This window comes from Haliaeetus leucocephalus, unplaced genomic scaffold (assembly GCF_000737465.1).
Source record: "Haliaeetus leucocephalus isolate CR32 unplaced genomic scaffold, Haliaeetus_leucocephalus-4.0 Scaffold545, whole genome shotgun sequence".
NCBI classification, from domain to species: Eukaryota; Metazoa; Chordata; class Aves; order Accipitriformes; family Accipitridae; genus Haliaeetus; species Haliaeetus leucocephalus.
Window position 1 is genome coordinate 5,311,018 of NW_010972981.1, and position 25,266 is coordinate 5,336,283.

Here is a 25,266-nt window from a genome sequence, read left to right on the forward strand (position 1 = left end):
GCCCCGCCGGGAGGCGGAGGGCGTCGGTGGCCCCCGGTTCGAAGTGCTCCTAGATGGAAGGGAGAAGATGGATGCTGACGCCGCAGCATCGGAGTTGCTTCGCCGCCTTCGCGGGGCGTAAAAAACCGGGGTGCCCCGATTGAGAAATGGGGCGCCTCCCGCACAGCAATGATAAAACCCAAAAGAATTACTCTTGGGGCTCCGCCCCAGCGTCTCGCCTCGGCGGGTGCGGGCCGGTTGGGCGGTTTTTCGTGGTGGTTTCGGCGGTTGTCCGTCGTCGTGGAGCGCGCGGCTCCAGCAACGGCCTCCCGGGAGGTAGTCGAAGGCAGCAGAAGACCCCTTCGTGCGGAGCAGACCCTGGTCTCATCATCTCCACCCATACATAATCCCTCCCGCAGGCAAAAATGCAGAAAGCATGAGCGGCACCTGAGTTAGCGGATTATTTCCTTTATTATCTGATTAGGTAGAAACAAGACAGAGAAATTATTTGAGGTCAGCGTTATTCCCAGTTTTCTTTGCTTGGTTTTATCTTTTCAGTGATTTTAATGATTCAAATAATACACCTCTTCGCAAGAGCTATTATGCACCACATCTGCAGCTCGATTCAACAACCACAGTAACCCCAGGATGTTTATTTTGTTGGCAAGCAGACAGAAATTGTTGCGAACCATGAGCCCTGTTGGATTTTCCTGTCATCCTCTTCCAGCTGGGTCATGGGTGCTCTATCCTGAGGTCACTGTAAGCCCCCCCCCCCAAATAAATACAATAACGCAACCAGAAATCAAAAGCTTTTGATACTGTCTCTCACAGTATCCTTCTGGATGAAAGGTCCAGCACACAGCTAGACAAGTCCATAGTATGTCGGGTGAGCAATTGGCTGACAGGCTGGGCTCAAAGAGTTATAGTGGGTTATATAGCTCAAAGAGTTATATAGTAAATGGGGTTACATCAGGCTGGCGGCCTGTCACCAGTGGGGTTCGCCAGGACTGAGTTTTAGGGCCAGTGCTCTTTAATGTTTTTATAAATGATCTGGACACAGGAATTGAATGTCCATTAAGCAAGTTCGCCGATGATACTGAACTAGGAGGAGCTGTGCACTCCCTTGAGGGTAGAGAGGCCTTACAGAGAGATCTGGGTAGACTAGAGAGCTGGGCATTCACCAATCATATGAAATTCAACAAGAGCAACTGCTGGATTCTCCACCTGGGATGGGGTAACCCTGGTTATACACACAAATTGGGGATGAGAGGCTGCAGAGCAGCCCCGCGGAAAGAGATCTGGGGGTTCGGGTTGATGGCAAGTTGAATATGAGTCAACAGTGTGCCTGGTAGCCAAAAGGGCCAACAGCGTCCTGGAGTGCATCAAGCACAGCATTGCTAGCTGGTCAAGGGACGTGATTGTCCCACTCTACACTGCACTGGTGCAGCCCCACCTCGAGTACTGTGTGTGGTTGTGGGCGCATCAATATAAGAAGGACATCAAACTATTAGAGTGTGTCCAGAGGAGAGCGACCAAGGCGGTGAAAGGCCTCAAGGGCAAGACTTAAGAGGAGTGGCTGGAGTCACTCGGTTTGTTCAGCTTGGAGAAGAGAAGGCTGAGGGGTCACCTCATCCCAGTCTACAGCTTCCTCAAGGGGGGCAGCAGAAGGGGAGGTGCTGATCTCCTCCCTCTGGTGACGAGCGATAGGACATGAGGAAATGGTATGAAGGTGTATCAGGGGAAGTTCAGATTGGATGTTAGGAAAAGGTTCTCCACTGAGAGGGTGGTCAGTCACTGGAACAGACTCCCCAGGGAAGTGGTCAGGGCACCAAGCCTGTCAGAGTTCAAGGAGCATCTGGACGATGTCCTTAGTCATATGGTCTAAATTTAGGTAGTCCTGCAAAGAGCAGGGAGTTGGACTCGATGATCCTTATGGGTCCCTTCCAACTCAAGATATTCTATGATTCTATGAAATAAAAAAGGCACAACAATAGTTTCCCCAAACGGCAGCAAAGTTGTGATGTTCCCATGAACCAGACATTTCTCCATGAAGCACGGCTGCTGTGGCCATCCAGGGTTGCCACTTTGGGAAGCCTTTGATGTGTCCACCCTTTCCAAGTGGCACTCAACACGCTGTCAGGAAACACAATTTCAGGGTTTGATATTGCTACAGGGTTTTAAATGTCTACAAATGCCATATTGGTATGCAAAGCACCTTCTCTAAAAGATACACACCTGTTTCACTCCAAAGAGTTTAGGACCCCAGTTCCACAACTCAATTTGGTGGCTTTCACTTGTGCTAAGCCATTTCATGCAGAACTCTCAAACTCCCAGGACACTTCAGAAGGCAAACCTGTATACCTGCTATCACTGCCCACAATTAATTTTGCAGACAAGGTGTTTTCTGATTGAACTAATTTAAATGCACTTTATTTGGTGATCATCTCCCCCTCTCCAGGGAAGAGGAAGGAGAATTTTCTCCCACTGTCCCCACCTGGGGTGTTTTGTGCAGCTTTGGCTGCAGCAGCCCTGCTCCACTCAGTGAGGGGCTGCTGGGCACGGACCACCCTCTCCAGGGGTCTTGGAGGTGTCAGGGAGCCTTCCTCGTGAGACAGAGGAGGATGAGGTGGAAGGAGAGGCAGGTGCAGCAGGGCCGGGGTACTGCGCAGGAGGGAGCCGGGGGGGAGAGTGGAGGCTTTGTCAGAGGCTGAGGAGAGAGCCTGGAGCGCCAGCAGGACGCAGCAGACGGCCCTGTCTTGCTGAAATTAAAAATGAATGATTGCTTTGGAACATTCACATGACAGAAAACAGGTGTGTGGGGGGGTTAGAAATATAAATATGCATATACATATGCACATATAAATTTCCTTAAAAGAACATTAAAAAATTGCTTGCTCTAAAAAGCGATGTCTACTGTATCCGTACAGTAGCCCTGCAAAAAAATGAAATCCTCTCTCCTCTTTGAGAAGAAAAAAGATGTTGAAGTAGAGTGCCAAAGAACGAGAAATAACACTGAAATGTGCATTCTGTTGCTTTCCTTCAATTCCAGTTTATAGGCTCAGGTGATTTTTTATGTAGCCTTGCAGGTGCATCCATTTAAGTCATGCCACAAATAAATGCAGTCAACTGCATATGAATGATTGTGCTATCAGATACCCATAGATAAAATGGCATTTCAAATGGGTAACACAATCAAAGAAGCACTCAGACAGCATGTCAATGGGCATGATATAAAAATCTGAACAGATACGCGAGGTGCAAAGGATATGCCATGTCTTTAAACAGTCACTGTAACCGAGTGTGTAGGGGATCGTGCAGGTCCCCTGGGACACCGCATGTACCCCAGTGCAGACACGTACAACGGTGCACGTGATCCTTCAAGTGGACGTTAAATGGAAAATATTCTGATTCCCAGGTGAGTATGGCTCAGACGTCTTGTCACTTTGGTGCATCATGTTATCACCATCATTTCTGCTAACATGATGACTCTTTCTCATTTCCAAAATCTCGGATATTTATCTTAAATTGCAGAGAGAAATGGAATCAGATGAACATTTAGGAGCATATAAATGTTAAAATAAATACCCTGATGTGAAAGTTGTCGGCTCTGTTTCTTCAAGATCAGGAAGGTATTTCTCACACGTTCTCATTTTCGCTTCTCAATCCCTTTTTCATAAACCCCTGCTTTATTGAGTAAATATTAACATAAATGCTTTCACTGCATTTTTTTCCTGCAGCTTGACAGAAGTGGACAGTAGTGGACAGAAAGCTGCTGATCAGCTCACCCCATACAAAATGAGAAGAATAGAAGGGAAGAACACTTCAACCTTTTGTCTGAGAAGATTTAATTTCTAGGTTAATTTGCAAATAAAAATGAGTTTTGTTGGATCACAACCTACCACCTGCCCAAAGTAAGAAATTTGAAAAAATTGTGGGTGAGAGGAAAGTATGTCAGTGGAAGTGTTCCCACTATGAGGACTCTTAATTGCTTGTGACCCTGCTGTGGAAGGCGGTATGGGAAAATTAATGCTCTGAGCAATATTCATCTTGCTGAGTGTTTTCCTTTCTTTCTTCACTCATGGTTGATGTGACCTTTTTGGACTCCAACTGCTAGAGGAGATGTACTGCAACATGCAGAGTACATTATTATTATCTTGAACGTTCTCCAGCTTTCGTACCAAATGTTTAGTCTGCTTGGTCAGGATTAAATGTCCTTTGCTTTTGACTTCTGAAGGTTTCTGGTCCAGATCGCACACCTGGTATGTTACCACAGTTTTCCTTTATAGACACACAAAAGCAGTTTTCTTTGCTGAAACGCAGCACTACAAGATAGGCTTTTATGAAAACTGTTTTTAAAAAAATATTCTCAGAAATCAAACAAAAGTACAGCTTGCCAAATCCTACTTTGGGAGAGCTGGCAAGTCCTGTGCAGTGACACCCTGCTCACCAGCCCCGGTCTCTTACACCAGAGGTGTGCTGTGTGACATGTGTGGCGGAGGTGGTTATTCACATTACACCAGAAAAAGAGGACTTGGTCACACGTACTGTCCTTGCTTTCATGTTTTCCAAACGGCCCCTAAAGAGGCATTCACGGTGGCTCCAAACCCTCAGATCTGGAAAGGAGTCACTGTAGAAAAAGGGACAGGCAGAACAAGTTGGGGCGCCCCAGAGGTTTTCACACGTAGCTTTGCCTACGGTCCTATCCTGCAATAAGTCTTCTTGAGAAAAGGTACTAGTAGTATATTAGCACCATGTATGGAATAAAAACTTAATAGACGTAACAAGAGAAGTACCTCCAGCTGGCGCAGTACCCTGGGTGTGCCGAACCCGGCTGCCGCCAAGCTCTGGGTACTGCAAAGGGTGAGCAGGACGAGGAGCGACCGAGCGCTCCTTGCCTGCCCCTCAGCTCTTCTTCCCACCAGCTGTCAGTGGGAACTGAGGATCTCTGTGTCCTCCGTCCTTCTCTCCAAACTGGTTCAAACCGAATGAGCTCAAAACTGTCAAAGGGTTCTGGCAAACAGACAAAAATGCAAACAGACAGTGCAATAACAGAAGTCTCATTTCTCTAGGACACCAGGCAAAAGAAAAACCCCATAGACAGGATGACAATTCTACGAGAAAAAGACATTTTCATATTTGCAGGATGACTGTATTTCACTATTTCGCTATGTGAAATTTGGTATGCTATTTGACCACCTAGCATCCCCCAAAACCAAGAAGGAATTCTAATTTTTCTGTTTCCACCTTAAACTTGGAAAAAAATATTTCTAAATTAGACTCGTAAATGAAAGTAAAATTCATCCTTTATACTCTTAAGGACAGAATATCCATAGCATTGGCTACAGAAAAAGTGGTCTACTTGTGGGTGAATTATGTCCTTTGAAAACAATGAAACAGAATTACTGTATTTTTTTCTATATATGGCCAAAGCTCAGATAACCTGCAGTCCTTCAAAAGCATAGGCACTCGAAAATAAATCCTTAGATAACCCATGTGGGAATCATGGCAGGGGACTATTAAGATACATAAGGCTAGATTTTGCCTTGTATATACCCATTTACTGACAAAATGTACAATCAGCTAATAAATTTTAATGCCATTTGATCAACTGCAGTTCCCTGACCATTTCACCCCAATTCCGCTTATTGATTACATGTGCACTGAACCACTTCAAACCTTGCCATTCAAACTAGGATTGCTGGGTACAGCACCCTTACGGAACTAACAGTCACTACATTTTAGAAGAGGACCCAATTCTCTGCAGTCCCAATTTCCCTGAAAATGACCCCAAATTGGCTTCTGCACATTTGAGATGAAGCTAAAGATAATGTCCGTCACACAACAGACATTGCTCAGCTTGGAGGTTGTGAACACCAGGTTGTAAACACCAGTCAGACTTAATCTGACACAGCTTTTTTTATGCTAGAAAGTGCTATGATATTTTCTGAATCTCAGGAAAGTCAAACCCCATTTTCTCAGCAAAGGAGGACAGGCAGAACAGTCCAAGATTACCCAAAGAGATGCGGAGCAGCTTGGTTGTATTGGCAGCATAGCATTTGGTGCCATCTTTGCTAGATTTTACTCATCTTCCTCCTCATTTCTATGTGGTTTGGGTCCGTTGTGCAGCCTGGGCAGGCTAAATGCTTCTGGAAGTGTGAAGGGGCAGTGCTGACCGAAGGTAAGGGGCCTTGTCAAGCTCTGCCTGCTCCTTTCTCTTCCTTGTAAGTCTGTCCTGCTCTGTTTCCACCACAGTATTTATACACTGAAATACTTGTAGATGTTTCTGCTCTCTCACCGGCTCTTTCTTCGTAAAGTGACTACCTGAAGGTGGTTTGCTCATCGCGGGATGCCCTCCCACTTGCCGTGCCCGTGTGGAGAGCGTCAGGATGGAAGGAGGCTCCTCCGTTGCTGTTTATACTTATTTCCATGCGAGAGTCCCTCCCTTCATTTTCTTTTATCCCAGTCCCGTGAAAATCATGTGTGGTAGCCACTGTGCTACAGGGTGTAAGTAGTATTTTCACGATGTTCTGTGCTTAATGATGTTACGTTATGTTAAAATATGTTTTGTATTTATAAAATACTTTTATATTTTACTACAACATACAACCTAATCCAGTGCACTGAAAAGCTTATCCCAATGTACGATAAGCAGCAAAGAAGGCAGGTTTAAAACTGCAAGTATGAAGTAGGTGGAAATCATGATATGGAGACCACTAGCTTACAACAATCATAACATCATTTTGCCTTATTTGGCAAACTATATCACAGACTAAAGTTTAATTTAAGCAAAGGATAAAATTCCCAAGTCCAACTATATTACCTATGTCAAACAATTGAGCAAGACTCATTTAAACTGATTTGAGACAGTACAAACATTCCCCCGTAACAAGCTCAGGCATATCCACGTGTAGCGGCACATGCATGGGGAGTGCTGAGGAGCTCAGCGCTTACACTGCTGTTCCCCTCTGAAGGCAATGCAAAGTCTGCGTTCAGGCTTTGAGTGAGTAAAAGCTAAAACTGACTTAGGTGATGACTTCAGGTGTGTAACTCCAAGTGCACTTTTCCCACCCCTCCTCTGCCCATGGCTAATTACCCAACTCAGGAAAGCTTCCCGCCATTGTCCAATAAGTTTTTTAAAAGCTGCCCAGGTTTTTCACCCAAAGTGTTCTTGACAAAATTTGAATTTTTCCTCTTGGCTCTCAAACAAGGCTGTTCCCTTGCCAGCAAAGGGAGCCTGTCCTCTCAGTTTACCCCACCGCCAAAATGCACCAGGAGTTACCTCAGTCTGCTTACTCCTCCCTTTGCTCCAACAAACTGAATGCAGACCAGCCCTGGCACTTCCCATCATCATGCCACCATCATGCCAGGCCTCAGCGTTGAGTGGCAGGGTTGGAGGAGGAGATGACCAGCGGTAGCTGAGGACCGAGTCAGAGATTTCAAGAGAACTCAGCCCGTAGGTGTCCATGGGACCTGACGGGCTGCATCCAAGGTTGCTCACAGCGCTGGCTGCTGCCCTTGTAAGGCCACTCTGTCACCTTTGAAAGGTCTTGGGGAGCAGGAGAGGTCCCCAGGAACTGGAAGAAGGCAAATCTTGCACCTGTCTTTGGAAGAGGCCAAAAGCACAACGAGGGGAACACAAGCCAGTCAGCCAAACTTTCGTCCCTGGGACCTGTCTGGTTTAACACCTTTATCAATGACACCATGAGTGCGCTCTCATCAAGTTCATGGCTGACACCAAACCGGGGGGACCAGTCAGTACACTGGAGGGCAGTTCTGCCATCCAGAGACACCTGGGCAGGCTGGAGGAATGGGCCAGCAGGCATCTCCTGAAATTCAACAAGGACAAATGCCACATCCTGCGCTTGGGAAGGAAGAGTCCCCTGCAAGGACACAACTGGGGCCGATCCGGGCTTGAGCCGGCTGTGTGCCCTAGAAGCGACAGCGGCCAAGAGCGACCAGGGATGTACTAACAGGAGCACGGCCAGGAGGTCCAAGAGAGTAACTACATCCCTTGACTCAGCGGTAGTGAGGCCACATCTGCAATCCTGTGTCCAGTTTTGCTCCCCTCAAATAGAAGAAAGAGGATGATCAGCTGGGGTGAGTTCAGTTAGAGGGTCCCCAGGCTGGTCAGGGGCTGGAGCACTTCCCTGGGAGGAGAGGCTGAGGGAGCTGTGCTTGTCCAGCCTGGGGAAGAGACGGCTTTAGGGGCATCTAACAGCAGCCCCCCAGCATCTACAGGGACGTCATCGAGGAGGCAGGGCCAGGCTCTTCACTCACAGAGATGCAAGGTAGGAGAATGAGAGAGAACAGATGATGCAGATGATGAAAGAGCAGAGTTTCAGACTGGATCTATGGAAAAAGTTTTTCCCCAGGAGGACAATCAGACGGTGGGACAGCTGCCCTGGGAGGCTGTGCAGTCTTCATCCTTGGGGGTTTCAAGAAACAACTGCCTCAAGCCCTGAGCAATCTGGTCTGACCTCAGAGCTGTCCCTGCTCTGAGCAGATGTTAGACTAGCGACCTCCTGAGGTTTCTTCCAACCTGAATCACCCTGCGATTGTGCGAACCTGTGGTAATGGAGCCTTGTTTATAGACTCCATAAACAAGGAGCCTGGGTGTAGGCAGTGTCACTGAGAATAAGAAATGCAACTCTGATTTTTTTTGCCTTCCCTATATTTAAATTCTCATTAAAAATGATGGATTATTTCACGTTTTTTCATTTTACATCACCCAGATATATTTATATACACGCACGTCCTTATATATAGAAACAGAGAGCGCCTGTGCATTTTCCTCTGTGTATTTATCCACTAAATGCATGTTTTATAATCCTCGGTGTTTTGCAAGACTACAGGGTAATCTGCTTCATTCAGTAGTTACTCTTGCTCAGGAAATGCACAACAGTCACAAATGCTCCGCAGCTTGGTTTCTGGGTAAACGGTAGCTCATTTGTATTCAGCACCCTGCGTAAAAGTGATAAGAAGCCAAATACTCCTAGGAAACAGCACAAATGAAATACAGCACGCAGGAGGCGAAGTATTTATAGAAACAAAATATCAGCATTTTCCACACATTTACACAAAGCAATTTCAGTCTTTTCATAGGAAAAAAAGAACATCTCTGGCACTCATTTACTCATTTCCCTGCAGTCATATATTTTGGCCAAAAAGCACTGACTACATAGAAAACCTTCAGGTCACAGCAAATTAAAGATCAATGACAACCTAAAATAGACGCTGTCATATTTTAACTCCTAACGTGTCTTTGTAATAAGAGCATTGTTTTAGTAAGTAAATAACGTGACATTTCTGCTTGAATGGGATTTTAGCCTCTTGGCTGAACCCTGCCCGCAGATCCCCAGCCTGCTGTGAGAGGAAGAACTACATCTGCGTTTAACTCCTTGGGACTTCTGGATTGATTAGCTGAAGTCCGTTAAGTGCAAGACAGAGGCTTGCTGGTCGGAAAAGCAGGTGGCCACGTCCTCCCTCGTGTGCGCCCCTCAGCCGTGTCTCTGTTCGGGACGGTGAAGCCTCGCTGCCTTCGGGTGCGATGCCCACCTGCACCCCGGGGACAAGCCCCCTGCCCCACAGCAGGCGCTGGACCGGCTCCGGCTAAGGGCGCTCCCAGCAATTGGGCCAAAATGCTTCAGCCTAGCTCAAGGAAAGCGAGGAGAGGACCGTGACAGCCTTCTGAAGGACTGAACATTTGCATCCCGCTTGTGTCGAACCGGCTACGCTGGCAGAGGGAGAAGCGGGCCAGGCCGAGCCCCCGCCGCCTGCCCGTGCCCGGTGGGTGCTGCTGGCACTTGCCCACCCGTCCCCTCCCCGAGGCAGGGAGCGCAGCACCCGCCCCGCTGCCTCCGGCGCCCGGCTGGCAGAGCAGCCTGCCCTCTGTCTTTAAATGAATAGGTAGGAACAGAGAACTATTTTTAAAGCCCAGGCGGTTGATCCTTAAATCTAACGGTGATATTTTAAGACTCCGATTTTGTTACGTGTCCTCGGCCCTCCTTGTGTGTGTGGCTCATATAGTCTTATGAGTAGCATTAAGCCTATGCAGTAACAGGGACCGGAGCAAAAATACGGTTGTTTAGTCATTCCACAGTAAAGTAATAGAATAGATAACAATTTTTGCAGGAAGCTTACAAAATAAGCACCTATGCAGCTAAGTCCAAGTATTATTCCCATTTGGCTAATAATGTGAGTACAGGCTGCGAGACACCATCAGCCGTACCTTCTGCTATGAACCCTAAACTTAAATCACTTCTTCCTGTTTGCGGATTTTGGGGGTGGGGATTTACGAATGCATGAAAAATATATGAAAAAATCCCAGCTGAAGAGTGAATTTATCTTTCATTGCTGTAGTTTTTATTAGGAACATTGAGAAATAGGGAAAACAAGACAAAATGTTCAAACCTTCTAATACAAAGCAAAGAAATAGAACAGTGAATAAAAGAAAGCACCTGAACTAGGAAACAGCAGAAAGACATAAAAATGGCTTTTCTTGCTGCCATAGCCTACAACTCAGTCAAAAATATGTTAGACAGAAATTGTCTTATCTATTACTAGAAAAGACAAGAAATTCAATGGTACTAAGTAATCTTTTGCACACCTCTATTTTAACCTTTCTCTTGAATCTCTTGGCAGGGTTAAATAAGTGACTAAACACGTAGTGGTCAGTACATGCCAGTGATAGACAAACAGCAAAAGGTAGGCTCGGTCACCAGTGGACGCTGTGCGGCAGGAGCCGTGTGGTGCTGGTGGCTGCACGTAGTTCAACAAGGTATTTTCTTGAATCTGTTTTCTGTCTGTATCTACACTCACAGTGTGTGCAGGTAAAGCAAATAAATAAATAAAAAAAATCATTCCTGCAGCACAGGTTTCTTGCTCAACAGGACAGCAACCTGCAAAGCTTCAAATCTGTTCCTACCTGGCAGAGGAGTGACAATATGTACCAGCCATAGACAAGCCTACTAAAATGGAATAAACTGGGGGAAAAAAGGACGCAGTTGTAAAATGTTTAAAAACCTAATCCTAAGGCAGCTGCAAAACAGCAAATCAAAGACTCTTTCTGGCAAAAAATGTGGAGGCCTTGCAAGTTACTATGGTTAGGAGAAATTGATGCAATGCTGTTTCTCACAAAATTTCTGAGCACTGTTCCTTCAGGCATTGGAGGGATTAAGAAAACAGAGGCAGTTTCTTGTGCTTCTACCAAGTCTCTTCCAGACAGCATATTTCCAAACCTGCCCCTCTGGGCTTTTTTCTCAGGGTCACGCTTATTTAGGGTAGGTCTGACTTTCTGCTCAGTTCTGTGTTTTTCTCTTCCCTTGCATCTATAGTCAAGCATCAGAAAAGTTCCTCTTCCCTGATGATTCAGTTTCTTCAGTGAATTTACAGATGTCTTATACTGTGCCTGGTGCAGATACTAAGTGAAAGATGGTTGCTTCACCAACTTATAGAACTTCAGTAACACAGCTAGATTAGTATAAAACCTATTGGAGACAAAGATGAATATTCAAGCTTAGGACATCTGTTTCACCCTTCAAGACACTTACTGATTTACTGAGGTCTTTAAAATTAACGCAACACTCCATTATATTTTCGATCATATGGTTAACCTGATCCGATTTCTCCAGAGCTGTAACAAGGACATTAGTGTTTCCAATTTGTGTACCCAAACAGCATCTCTTTTCCTCATATCAGGTTTCTATCTCCCTTGCTAGGATCACTGCCTACATTTCAATACTCATAAATCATACTGATGCAACAAAATAATTTCTTTTATTGTGAAGTGTCTTACCGGGTCAGCAAGATCTTATCTAGAGCACTGCACACATGTCAAAAGCTGCAGTTTAGGAGTTGTACCTTTCAGTTAAAGAAAAAAAGACAGGCTAGGAAGGTAAGCCAATAGCTCTCTGTACAATGTCTAGGTGCAGAACACTGAAACCTCAGCAAAGTATCAGATGGACCTTGAAGGCAGCATGAGGGAGGGCACAAGACTCTTCCCTCCCACTGGCAGGAGGATGGATCAGTAACAGCAGCTAACTCAGGGTAGGCTGGAGGGGAAAAAAAGGAAAACTTGATGTAGAGGTGCTAGATTAAATGATTGAGGCATCCCTTCTTGTGCCTTGACCTTTCAGAGAAGAATGATTACATCTGAAGTCAAGCAGGCTGCATAGCTTGGGAATTTGAGCATCACCCACAGAACACAGTTTTCAGTAGTGAGGTAGCACCTCTCAAGCAGCTTGGTTGTTGCCTCATTCTGTTGGGTCCTAAGTTCAAAAGGTGTCTGTGCCCAAAACTGCCCAAGACTTAGGGATCCAGTTCAGGCATACTTAAATTCAAAGGAGATGCAGAAACAGGGAATTTCTTTGCCTCTGTCCCCGTGAAAGCATTGAGCCACTGTTTTCTTAAAGCACCTGAACATCCCATGGGATCAAGGCCTTCATGAAATACAGTTCCAGCCACCACTTTTAAAATATTATTATAAGTGCCACCTTCCCTGAACAGCTTTCTGATCACCATTTGTCAAGGAAATGACAAACCTATTCTCAGTTTTGCCCCAGGTGATTCTCTAAGCCTCGAAGGAAGAGTCTTAGCCTGAGGCTTACAGTCTCCTCTGGAGGAAGAGGAGGGATGTACTTCATCCTTCCAGGTGTGCCAAGGAGGGAAAAAAAATCCCCTCAATGTTCATTAAACTGAGCAGGAGGAACAAATAAGTTGGTGACCTGTAGCCCCACGACTCGGGAAGGAGGGGGCAGCACTCCAAGGGTGCCACTGCTCTTGGTGTAGTGGTATAGTGGTGTAGGTGTAGGTGCCCCAGCTGAGGTCTGTCTGGGGAGCTCCCGGGGCTGCCCGCACCTCCGAGTGAGGCACCCTGGTCCTTCAGATGCATCATAGGGCTCAGGGTGTCTGTATTTTCAGGTCAAAAAGACTTCTGGCAGCTTCTTTATAAACACTCTGGGGGCCGTGGATGCCATTCAAAGGGGTTAGGGAGCGCAGCATCGCACTTCAAGGTACCCGTGTCTTTTTTTGTTTCTGACTGTTAGGAAACAAGCCCCCAGGGAGGCAGTCTCTTTCCAAAAGCGTTCTGGCCTAGACATACCCTCCAGCAGGAATCAAGAGGCAGCTGAGGGATGTGGCCTGGCCATACTGTACCTCAGAGGCGCTGGAGATGGCAGCTTTCCTCCTCTCATAGGTTACGCCCTACTCCAGACCCAGGCTGGTAGACACAAGCCAGAAGTACCCCAGTTAGCACATTTTCAGTGTTAAGTCTATTGCTTTTTATAGACAGCACCGGAAAAAAGAGGCTTAGCAAAGCCATTACAAATGCAAACACGTACCCTGAGTATCACAGCTACAAAAGGAGGTATGCCGATCTCCGGTGTGGAGGCTTGGCTCGTGCTGTCCCTCTCTGGTCCAGCAGTCCCTGGCACTTCTTGGCTTCTGCACAGGGCTTAGGACCATGTAATCTGCAATGCTGACAGCTGAATAGTGGCGAGCCTGGTTCTCCCCATCAATGCAAATTTAACTTCATGACTTGCATCGGGAGAATTAGCACTACAATATCTGCTAGCTGGAGTACCGGGATATTGCTCTGAACCAGACAGTCACTGGAAACAGAAAACATCTATCAGTTTGAATTCTGAATCAATGAGCTAAAAGAATATCCTTGCTTAAGATAAAAGACTGAAGTCATCAGAGTTATTCTATACCATTCAACTGACTTTGCTTTCTATTTGTATGACCTTTTCCTTTCTTTACATTTTCCCTTTTGCTTTCAAAAGCCGAATTTTAAAAAAGCTGTATTAAAGATGAGTTTAAGTGAAAATGATTTATTTGTTTTGGAGCAATGTTAAGACCCATTTCCAGAAAGAATGGAAAAATACAGTCAAGATCAAAGAAGTTTGAACAAAGACAAAGGTAAGCTCTTCGGCAGTGCAGACAAAGCTCTGGGTGCAGGAATCACCGTTCCCAGAAGTCCCTGCTTGACAGTTGGCTGCAGCCAACTGGAGCATCGGGAAAACCCAAAGACCAGCATGCAAGAGCAACTAAAGGTCATAGCAGCAAAGGAGGAGTATGAAAAGATGAGATTAATCCGTCAGGAACTGCATACATATCAAGAAAAGGCTTTGAGGAAGATCTGCCAGGAAGTTGAGGCAGGCAGGAGAACTTGCTTGAGGAACAAACAGGAAGAACCTTGTATTGAATTTGGAAATAGCTAGCATGACCTATTGGTGACCATTTTAGGTGAGAAAATGCTGGCATATTCCCAAGTACACTTATGCAGATAAAAGAGAAAAGCCTTTGCTACTATGATGTTTGCTTTTAGAACAGACACTTGAAATATTTATAAACATGGGATTTTTAGTTGCAGTTCTTGTGACATACTTTAGGTTGATTCTCAATAATGCCCTAAGTACTTGTTAAGCTTAAACCTATGTATTTTCCAAGATATGATAAGGCCAGCGTTAGATCTGACCTCATTTCAATTAAAATAAGAGAAAATCCACTGAAAAGCCTTTCCCATGTCTCTCGCACCTATTAGCATTTAAAAATACACGCAAAAAACTTCATATGCACTAACAAGCAGGAGAGTGGAAAAGACTACAAGATAAATATCTGTAATAAAGAACTTGGTGCCTTCTCTCCAAAGCTGGTCTAATCAATCAAAATGTATTTTGCTCTGCATATTTGCCTATTATATTTGCTGACCTGTGTGAGTAAAGCTTACAAATATTGGCAGTCTTGTGCTTTTCCGGAAAGGAGATTTCAAGTAAGGCACCATCCATCATAGCATCAGCACTCTTAGGAGTTGTTTAGAAATAAGCTAGGACTTCTTGGGTTGTTCTGGGGCTTTTAGTTAAAAATTGTCACTGTTATAGGAGTGGTTACCAACAAGCAAGCTATCACTATAGCGGCACATGTAACTTGGAGATGGAGTGACACAGTTGCTGCCCTAGTAAGCCTACAATTTAAGTGCATTAATTTGTCTATTTCCTGCGCTCATCTTCTTTTATTTGCCTTTTTTTGTTTGTTTATTTGGGTTTGTTGTTAGTTAGTTTGTTTGTTTTCTTTTATTGCTAGCCTGTTAGCTAGAAACCTCCACTCGGAGGAATCAGACTTGTCTGCAGTTTAGACAGGTTAAACATTATTGGGAAAAGCCTATGTGGAGGGAGTTGATTAAGTTCCACCAGGAGCAGCGATCGTTGCCCAGGATGGTGCCAAGTACCAGCGAGAGCCTCAGTTTTCCCTGAATTTCATTTGCCAGTTGTCAACAGCGGGTAGGATCAGGCCCCACTCCTGCAAGCTCTATTAACATATAATTGGATTTGTTCAAAGGCTTCCCAAACAGCGCTGTTTTATCTCATGCCTTGGTTATCTTTCTCGCATTTAACAATCGGTTAAATAAAGGGCACAGGCAAGAGCGAACAATTCTGCTGGGACCTGCCTGTGCTTGGCCCAGCTGCGTGGTGGCGATCAATAACCTACTGATGTTCCAGCCCTCGCACGAACACAAGTTGGCTTGAAACGCAGAGTGCACAGTTTATGTCTCTGTCTACTGCCCATGCATGTTACTTAGAAGGAAAAGCAACTTAATTTCCTTATGTTTGACATTTCTGAATGCAGTTGTTATTTCTATTAATTATTAAAATTATCTGGATTTCACAAAAATCTTGCAAAGGTATTTGTGTACTAAAAGCATTCATGTAAAATGTGGAATCATAACGGAAATTTTGTGTAGGTATGGATTAAGTGTGGCTTAAGTGAACAGGATTTATGGCAGCTATTTTTTACTAAGAGAATAAAGTAAATTATTACAATTTAAAAAAGAATGTCTCAGAAATGATTGGTTTTGTTAATTTTTGCCTTTAATTTCAGGTATTTTTGTATGCCTTCTATTTATTTTATTATTGAGACTTTGCAGTAAAATTGAAAGCAGAGCTCAGCAATGCCCTAAGTTTGGACAGAAATTATAACCTCATTGGAAAACAAACCAAATCTCTGTGTAGATGCAGGGTATGCTGCTGCTGTTCTGCACTCTCTATCTGTTAAACTTCAAAAAAAAAGATCTACTCTGAGATAGAACCAGAAAGAGAATGTTTCCAACTAACTGATAGTGCTGAATTTTTTGCTGCCAAAACCTTATTTTAGACACATTGTTTTCTGGAAACCTACAAGTAACACCTTAAAAAAAAAAAAAAAAGTTTTATAATATGACCAGGCTTCCATTGCATGTGGATAAGTTATTTACTTAACTTTAAGTACACTGTATTAAACTTACCTAAAGCCATAGACTTCAAAGGTAGGATTGGCAGTGTGCAAGAGGCTATGTAACTATCATTGTTGAGGTACTTCAAATACTTAAGAAAAATATCTGTTGACAGGCCTGAAAACTGGCATTTTCTGGCAGTGCATATTCAGTGCACTGAGAGCTATAGAAACGGTGATGGCTCAGTGTCATTTCCTTGCTCCTCCACTGTACCTCTGGAAGGAAATCAGAGGTCTTTGTATTTTCTAAGCTCCTTTTATCTTAGGCCCTTTGAAATTATCAAAGGAGTTAGCTAGTCAAAACCAGCCTGGAAAGCGGGAGCTGCTGATTTTACCCCCATACATGCCGTAATGTGGTATTTAGTCTCATGAATCCTATAGCAAACCTTATTCAGGCAAAAATGTATTTACCCTTGTTTAAGCAGAAAACAGTTAAAAATGGAGGAGTTGAAGTCATCTGCACCTTAAAGAGAGAGACGCAAGGACAGGGACAGCATGTGTCCTGAGCTACCTGTCTCGGGCATCAGACTTTGACCTGCTACTTCACGCTTTCTGAGACAGAACCTAAGGGCATAAGCAGCATCAAATGGCACAGCTACACAAAACGCAACCGGCACTCGGAGGTGATCCTTCTGCCTTTACTTTCTTACCTAGAAATGGGAAGGATACTTACTTAGCTCCATCTCACAGAATGATGGAGAAATCCATGCTTTCCATTTCAGGCTTTGTAGACCTCTGGCAAAACTAAAGCCACACACAAGTGTTGTACAACCAAGGTCATAAAATAAAGAATGAAACCGAATTTTCAAATGAAAAGATTTAGGGGGGTTTTGAATGTGTAATGGTTTCTTGAGATCAGCTTTTTTCCCCTTTTTATGCCAGCTGCTAGTTTCTACTGGTCTTTTTGGAAGGCCTTGAAGCAAGTCTTTCATGACGTATGTGCTCTTAGCCTGAACCAGTGACACGATCAATCTTCTGAGCCACCGTCATCCCCTGCACTTTCATGACACAGTGCTTACGCTGCTATATTTTACCGAGGAAATGAGGTCACCCAAGACTCACAGACTCCTAAATACAAATGCCTGTTACTGCAGAGCGAGGCAGAAAAACAGGAGCAACCTCAACCCCGGCGTGACTGGAGAGCAAAGCAGCCTGAACAGCCCTGTCACGCAGGACATATGATCCGGATATACTTGTGCATGGGGCCACATAGCAAGACCCATAGCACAGGATTTCTGCCAAGGGAATCCACTTCTCTCCATCCAGCATAGGGATGAGGAAGAGAGAGAAGAGCTGCAGGACTGCCCCGTACATGCAAATAATGTCAGCACTGCTGTGGAGGAACAACAAAACTGGAGCAAACAGTGGGGAGGGGAAAGTTGAAGCCACCTTATCATTTAATAAACTCATGCCTAATCAATAAAGAAGCAAAAGCAAATACAAAACCCTTGGAGTCCTGCCTGCACAAAGGACTGGGGCTTGAAGTAGGGCTATCCCCTTCACAAGCTCTGGAGCTCTACCCCACACCGAGTTTCAGACCCATTCAAACTTCCGAGCAATTCCGATCGGCACTTTATGGACACCAGCTGCAGCCGTGGTCACTCCAGCCGGGGAGGCAGCACCGCCTGCGCCTCCTCCGGGGACGGGCCCCAACTCGACGGAAGGTGGGATGCAGCAGAAGGTGGGATGCAGAAGGCGGGTGCAGCCACAGAAATACAAAGCAGCAGCGTGCAGAAGAATAAACCCGTAAGGTAAAAGTCAGAAGGAGAACACACAGCCACTGTAAGAAAAAAGGCAGGGGGTGACAGCAGCCTGGTAAGCTAACAAAGGAGGAGGAAGGAGGAACTGTTAGAAGGGCAAGAAGGTTTATCATTAAAAAAATACCCTGCTCTTCCCAATGTGTTTATTTTGGGAACGCATTCATTGTGCATGTGCAGCTTATCTCTGTAGCTCAGAGAAAAGTATAGATCAGCTCTCCGCTGTCACCTCGACTGACAGACAGCTGCTGCTGCAGCGGAGTGACAGCTGAAAAGCTGCGCGATTGATTCCAATACCGTCTTGCTCCATTGCAGCTAACGAGAGGCTTGTGTTCATTCTGCTTTTATTGAAGTGATTTCTTCTAATTGCCTATTTAACACGTTAAAAAATACTGGGAGATACAGGTCAGTGGTCCAGTGAGCTGATGCTCGGGCAATGTTTTCCAGGTACAAATGAAGATTTGCTTATGCTCAACACAAAGGCTGCAGAGAAAAAAATTAATGATCTTATCAGGTAAAGCAGGTGTTGTGGTCACACCACCAAGGTCACTAGCATTAACAAAACACTCTGAAAACAGAATTGTGGCATGTTCCCAGCAAGGTGCTGGAGTGTTGTAGAGATAATGTGCTCAGCCTCGAGGGGAAAAAAATATGATGCGCTAACACTCACTAACAGCTGTTAATGGCAGAGTATTGTGGACAGGAGAAGGATGTTTGACCTACCAGTCCTTTGGAGGAAGATGTAAACAACTGGCTTGATTCCCTGCTGCCTTGCCCCTGCTATGGCCTTCTATGCTTGTGCCAAGTAAATGCGGCATATATGCTAAATGCTCTCACATCGAAAGAGCTGAGTTTTACCACCACTTGCACAGATGTAAAAATCTACGGAAAGTGCAAGGTAGGGGAAAATTAGGGCCTGGAAATGCAGGAAGAGGAGCTTATGCAAGTACAAAGTGAACAGGGAGACTCAGAAATGCAGTTATATAGCGACCAAATGAAAACAGCATCTTTTAACTCCGCTAAGTGGTGTCCCAGGAGCCTTGTGAGTCACAGCTACTTGCTTCCATGACAAAAATACATTGTTATTGCCTCTCTTTCCTGAGCCCGCTGCAGAGCCGTTGCATCTAGAAAAGAGACAACGCAACTCCCTTCTGGATCAGCAGACCGAATAACCCAAGGCCAGCTGCACAGTTCACTTCTGCCGAGCTTACACCTGCAGAAGGGCCGCCGCAGCCCCTGCCTCACTTGGCAGTGCAATGGCATTTCGTTACGCGGAGCACAAGGCATACCGTCGCTGGAGCTGGGACACCCTTAGCCCTGCTCCACTCCGTTAACAAATCCACACGTGCCTTACAGCCTTGCTGAAGGCGGCAGTAGTGTTTCACCCACCACAACTTTTAATACTGATAAGGGTGTACAAGCAATAGAGACGCGTTTGTCCTGGCCATCTTGGTGTGAAAAGAGAGCAAAAACTATTTACCTGTAAATGAGCACATGGATCCAGAGGTCACTGCATGAAGTCACCACAAGGTCTTATCAATTAATATGTATAATATGACTGAAACAACCAAGGAGCTGCTAAAGTCCTGTGTACAGCCCCCATCAGTTAATATGTAAAATAGGGAGAGCTTAGGAACTACTAGACAGTGGGACTTTGTAAATAAGTAGGATGTTTAAATCAGAAAAGGTAAAGGATTGTGGTCTGGTCAATAAATCTCGAAGAACTGCCCGGAACTGCCAAGATTAGGGAAGAAGTAGGTAAAAGGCAATTCCTACAGGGGGAGATCATGACCTCTGACTCATTGACCACCTACTCAAATGATACCAGCTACTCAAAAGAAGACAATGAAGAAAGAAGACAGAGTCTGCGCACTAATTTACATGAGGGGTGAAGAAGAACGAACCAATCATTAAGGAAAATAACAATGAATATGTATTAGTTAAGTGTATAATTATGAGGATTTTTGAAACAAGGGTCTGCTGTCTTGAGACAGGCACCCATTCATATGCATCAATGAAATTAGTTTGAAAATACCTCGACACTGTGTGTTATTGGCTTGCACATTGGGTAAACAAACCCTGTTTGTGGGACAACAAAGGCACTGTGAAGAATGTATGTAGCCTACAAAGACCTCCAGCAGCCACAACAGATTCTTTCTGAAGACACAGAGTCACTGAGAAATATCTCACTTCAAAAGGCCTTGGAGCCAATGAGGCTGAAATTCCTAAGCATGACTTCAGAGAGGGGAGAGGAACTGTGTGGGGCCTGACAAAACCAACTACTGCTAGAAGATCAACATGGTGTGCATCTTTTCTGAAACCCAAAGTGCTGCCCTGACACAGATTTAACATTCAGCTGAAATTTTTAGAAACAAAACAGAAGAGAAAACCAGAGCGTGACAGTTTGTGCCATCTGCATGGAATATGAGCTTGAGTTTTAATAGCATCGGTTATATCATTATTAAAAAAATATTTTTATATTCAAACCCATTTACTGATTATAAACCCTTGAACAAAAAAGCTAGCGGCACGTGCATTTGCACCTGCTGCCTTTGTGTCCTCCAGCTGACTTCTTGCATATGAAGTTCTGCATCAGTGGGGATGGCAATACCCTGGTAGGCATCCTTCCCCTTTTCCCCATCCTTTTTCTGATGCACTAGTACAGCAGAGTCTGCTAAAAAAAAACCACCCAGAAATACTCAGTGGGGTGAGGGGAGAATAGAGTACTAGAAATTAATACTAGTAGAGGGCAGGCTACTATTGTGATGCAATGAGAGCTGTATTTTGACAGTATCCTCTGGTGCTTGCACTGTGCAGCCAGTCAAGACTTTACTACGCATACTCAGATCTTGCTGGAGACTCACTACCCCCTCAGTTGCACAGCCAGTATTTCAGGCTATTTCTATTTTTATAAACTTCCTAGACACTTTCCTCATCTTGCATTTAAAAATGTTATCTTTAACTGTATCCCAAGCCTCTCCATCTACTAAGCCATTTGCAATTCCTCTACCAGTATTGAAATAAATGCTATATAGAATCAGAAGTCAGAATCTGCATTACAGCTTCATTACAGAGAGAACCAGAACGACTAGAGTAGTGAGACAACTTGTATTTAATCAAGAGTTTATACAATATGTTGCAGGTTTTTTCCCTTTAGTTACATTTGATAGATTCTTCTTCCCTCAATAGCTACATTCCCGGTTGGACATATTACAGACCAAGCTAAGCACTCCTTCCATCTGCAGTTCCTCAGGCTCCAGAAAGACTAGTTATAGGATTAACTAACTGCTCAACAGTATTCGCATCTGCAAACTAGTTCTACTTGTCACATCTGCTTGGCAGCCCAACATCAAAGCAAAGCGGGAACGCTTTCCCCTGCTTGGGCACCAAATTCTCCTCCTGCAGCCAGACCTCGCGGCTGCAGTAGAGCGCGATGGGTCAGCTGCGGTGCTGGAGCAGCGTGCCCTGCCCCACCGCCTACGGAGGTGTCACTGCACTGAATTCAGTGCAGAAACAGCTTAGGTAAGGGGTGAGAATGGCTGCAAATAATTTTTCAAGAGTTTAGACAGCAATAGGAGCTTTACACATAGCAAAAGCCAAACACGCATAACCAATCTATAAACCTTCCAAAAACGTTGGAGACCTTGTTCCTTTTTCCTGTATTTTGGCCATGTGCTCCTCCGGTACCCTTCGATCACAAGAAATGCACCTGAGAAACAGCTTTTTGAGAGAACGGATCAATAGAAGCATTACGTGTTGCTCTTGAATTCCAAATGAAGTGATGTGTTCCTACTTGGGATGCCTAGAGAAAGATTAATAATGCACACACCTCTGTTGCTGTCACGTTATTTGTCCAAGACCAGTTTCCCTGCTCCCCCCCGCAACCAACAGTAAGTGTAAGATGGCAGCCTAATGTTTGCAGCTCTCTGAGAACAAGTAATAGGAAAGGTAGCACCCAGCTGAAACCACCGTATTCTTTCTATTCATAGGTTAAAATAAAGCAGTTTTGCAATAGCTGACTCAGCCTGGATTTGAATCCAGGATCTAAAGGCAAATTAAATTTCACCATCCATGTTAAGAAAGCAATTCAGCTTCTGAACTGGATCAGCTTTGAAGCCGCACTAAAGAATTTAGTTGAAATATGGTATGATGAAAGACTCCTTTTCAGCAGCAGATATAATTATCACACTGATCTTAATTAGATCATGAACTTGACTTTAGGATTCCCAAAGGAGTACTGAAAGCTTGGTCCAGTTACACTGAACTTGGTCCAGAACACTGAAGCTTATCCATCAAGATAAATATATTACTAGTTCTTTGATATGACAGATGCTTGATGAGTGACAGAGCAAATGCCTTTTTAACTATGATTTTTAAAAAGAATTCTTAAACTGCACTAAAGTGTATGCTGTTATCTTTGAGGAAAAAAGTATAATACATGAAAAGATTATTACAGAGCACATAGAGCACAGTTTTTCAAGCACTGGTTTCAGAATTAAAAACATTTGAACACAGGTTCTCTCTGTGGAGAGTCACTTTGTAACCAATTCAAGCCTTTAAATAGCTATTGTTTTAAAAAATTGTCAGCTACAGAAATTGTTTTTCCTTCAGATTCCAAATCCTGTCAGGCCAGGTTGATTAAAACGTTGCATTTAAAAAAAAACGGGGGGGGGGGGGGCGCGCGGGGAAGGCAATCTAATCACCCCTTATAAAAGTGAAAACAGCAACTCAATTTTTAAAGCATTGTGAACAAAAGGCCCATCTATCATTCACATATGGATTCATGTAATGATTCTTCAATTAGAATTATTATCTATACAGCAGCTGAAGACTGAGAACTGCTGATACACTGCAGATGAGAACATTTGCTAGTCTCTGGGCTCCAGCCTTTCTTAAAAAATGATGATCGCACAATATAGATTGCTCGGTTTATATGTGTATTAAGCTGCAATGCCAGCATTTACATTTGCAACATTACAATTTTGCTTTCTTAGGCTCAAGAGAATTTGCTGCATCTGGTAGATTTTATTTGCTTTGTATCTTAGGCAATCGTTATGAACAAAGTGTGAAAAGACGGGATTATTGCTCAAGCAGTCCTTTGTTTTGTTCATTATCTCGGATACTACAAAAGAAGTAAACTAAGAGTGGGCCTGTGAGATGGGTCATTCAGTGTCAGTTTGCTTGCACTATATTATCCCAGTGCTATTTTTATAAGGCAAGTCCATCTGCTCCTTCATTCCTTTCACCTATATAGATCCACATAGCATAAGTTGTAATATCAGAGGGAAAGAAAAGCATGTTGCAGAACAGTTAACAGGCACCATAAGGGAGGAAAGTCACTTTGGCGATTCAAACTTCAGCAATCTTAGGGGTCTCTGCCTAACAACATACCCTGCCCCATTGCCAAATGCTACTGTCTTCAGAAGCAGGTATCGACAGAATATATGTTCTGCAGAAGCAGAACGGGAAATGTGCTAGCTCTACAGCCACTGTTTTTCATACCTGCAATGCTCAAACACACCTCAGTTTCAGTATTTATTAATACACTGTATGAACTGTGGCAGCTTCTGAGCAGACAGACAGATCACTTTGCTACGTCTGCTACAGGGCAGTAACTTTTGACAGAGCAGCAGACTAGGTAGCAAGAATGGTAACCTCCTGAATTTCTCTTTCTGAATCCTCAGCTCTTCTGGAATATTTCAAGTGCTTGCCCATTCCTATTTCACAGCTGGTAACCACATGCTGTGACCTAGAAGATGACAGAGATAGGTAGCTACATAAATACTAGCTGTGAGATAGCTGTACTAAACGGGCATGTGTTCTTGGTGCTTCTACGGATTCTTGCTGTCTGAACCCCAAGTACGTTCTGAAGCCCAGGGAGCCTTCCTAGATGTCTCACTAGTAACATGGACGCTGGAGACAGCAAGTTGGCTTTTGCAGATTTTTGAGGTATGCAGAAACCTTTAGTGACGTGCCTACGTAGAGATTAGGAAAAGGACTGCAGTTAATCAAGAAGCTTCTTACTTCACTGTACAATCTTAGAAAAATCTTCATAGAAGGCAAATATTGTTAATATATTTGTTTTACTCTGCATAGTTTGACAAACCTATGCCCATCCTATTACCATCTTTCACAGTACTACTTTTAGTGGGTGAGACGTGCCGTAGCTATGAAAGCTCCCCATATCTCTTATACAAAGGAAATGAAAACTCTGCTAATGGCTGTATGTTCCAATATTATTTCACTACTTTATTATAGCTATTAGTGAATAGAGAATAAGTGATTTATACTCTTCCTTGGAAAATACTTTTTATCTACTGAATCTCCTAAATAACCAATTCTTCTCCATTTACTTGAAAGTATATTGCCATTTGAATTACTTAAAACTTCATTATATTTATAGTGACATTATATAATGTTTCCATCTCTAAAAAAATACTAACTGAAGACATTTAAGGGTCAAAGCAAGCAAACCAAACTGAAAACTGGTACACCAGCTTACCAACCTTAACATAACACAAATATTTAATTCAAGAGTTTATACACATGATGGGGCACATTTCTCAAAGTATTTTACATTTCCTGACTTCAGGTGGCACCACTAAGATTTGCGAAGAGATGTAATGACACACAAATTAAAAACGCAGGTCTTTTTTTTTTTTTTTCAGTTAAAGCCATCATCATAATTTTTTTTTAAAGTAAAAAAAGGTTTAAAAGGTCAAAATCAGAACAAACCACTTAATTCTTTCCCTGGATACTTGTTTATAGAGCTTTGTTGAAATTTTCAGCTTGATTTCAAATGGGAAGTATTTTGAAGACAGGAGAAACACTACCTGAGAAAGCAGTTCAATCGATAGTAGAAGTGAGTGAATTATTTGCAGCAGATAATTTATTATGAGAACATAAAAAGTAGAGGTTTATTCCTCTCAGAGAAGGCAACTGCTGTTTTCTTTATTCAGTTTCAGGATATTATTAATCAAATGCTTATTTTAGCTGCCACCATAACCATACACCTCCCTAAACTCTCGTAACAATAGTTCTAATGTTCGCTTTATGTGACTAGTCACTTAAATCAGTAATTTACACTCATTCAGGCACTGAACAACAACATCAAAAACCAGGAAGAAAGGTATCACTAAGGCCTTGTGGTTTTCACTGGCTGCTCCAATATACTGAATACTGAGGCAGTGAGCTGCAGTGTTTTGGCTCCCAATCTTGCGGATGAGCTTTACTGACTGGAAAAACTGACATATAGCATACTCTC

At 43.8% G+C, this 25,266-nt stretch overlaps 1 protein-coding gene across 1 annotated transcript in view; it reads right to left on the bottom strand.

The window, feature by feature from the left end:
- Positions 1 to 380, bottom strand: part of LGI2 (leucine-rich repeat LGI family, member 2) — an 18,345-nt gene extending 17,965 nt beyond the window's left edge. The window contains exon 1 of the mRNA XM_010576892.1: positions 192 to 380. Within this exon, the coding sequence (XP_010575194.1) occupies positions 192 to 380 (189 nt within the window). The remainder of the gene's footprint in view (positions 1 to 191) is intronic.
- Positions 381 to 25,266: the final 24,886 nt, after the last annotated feature.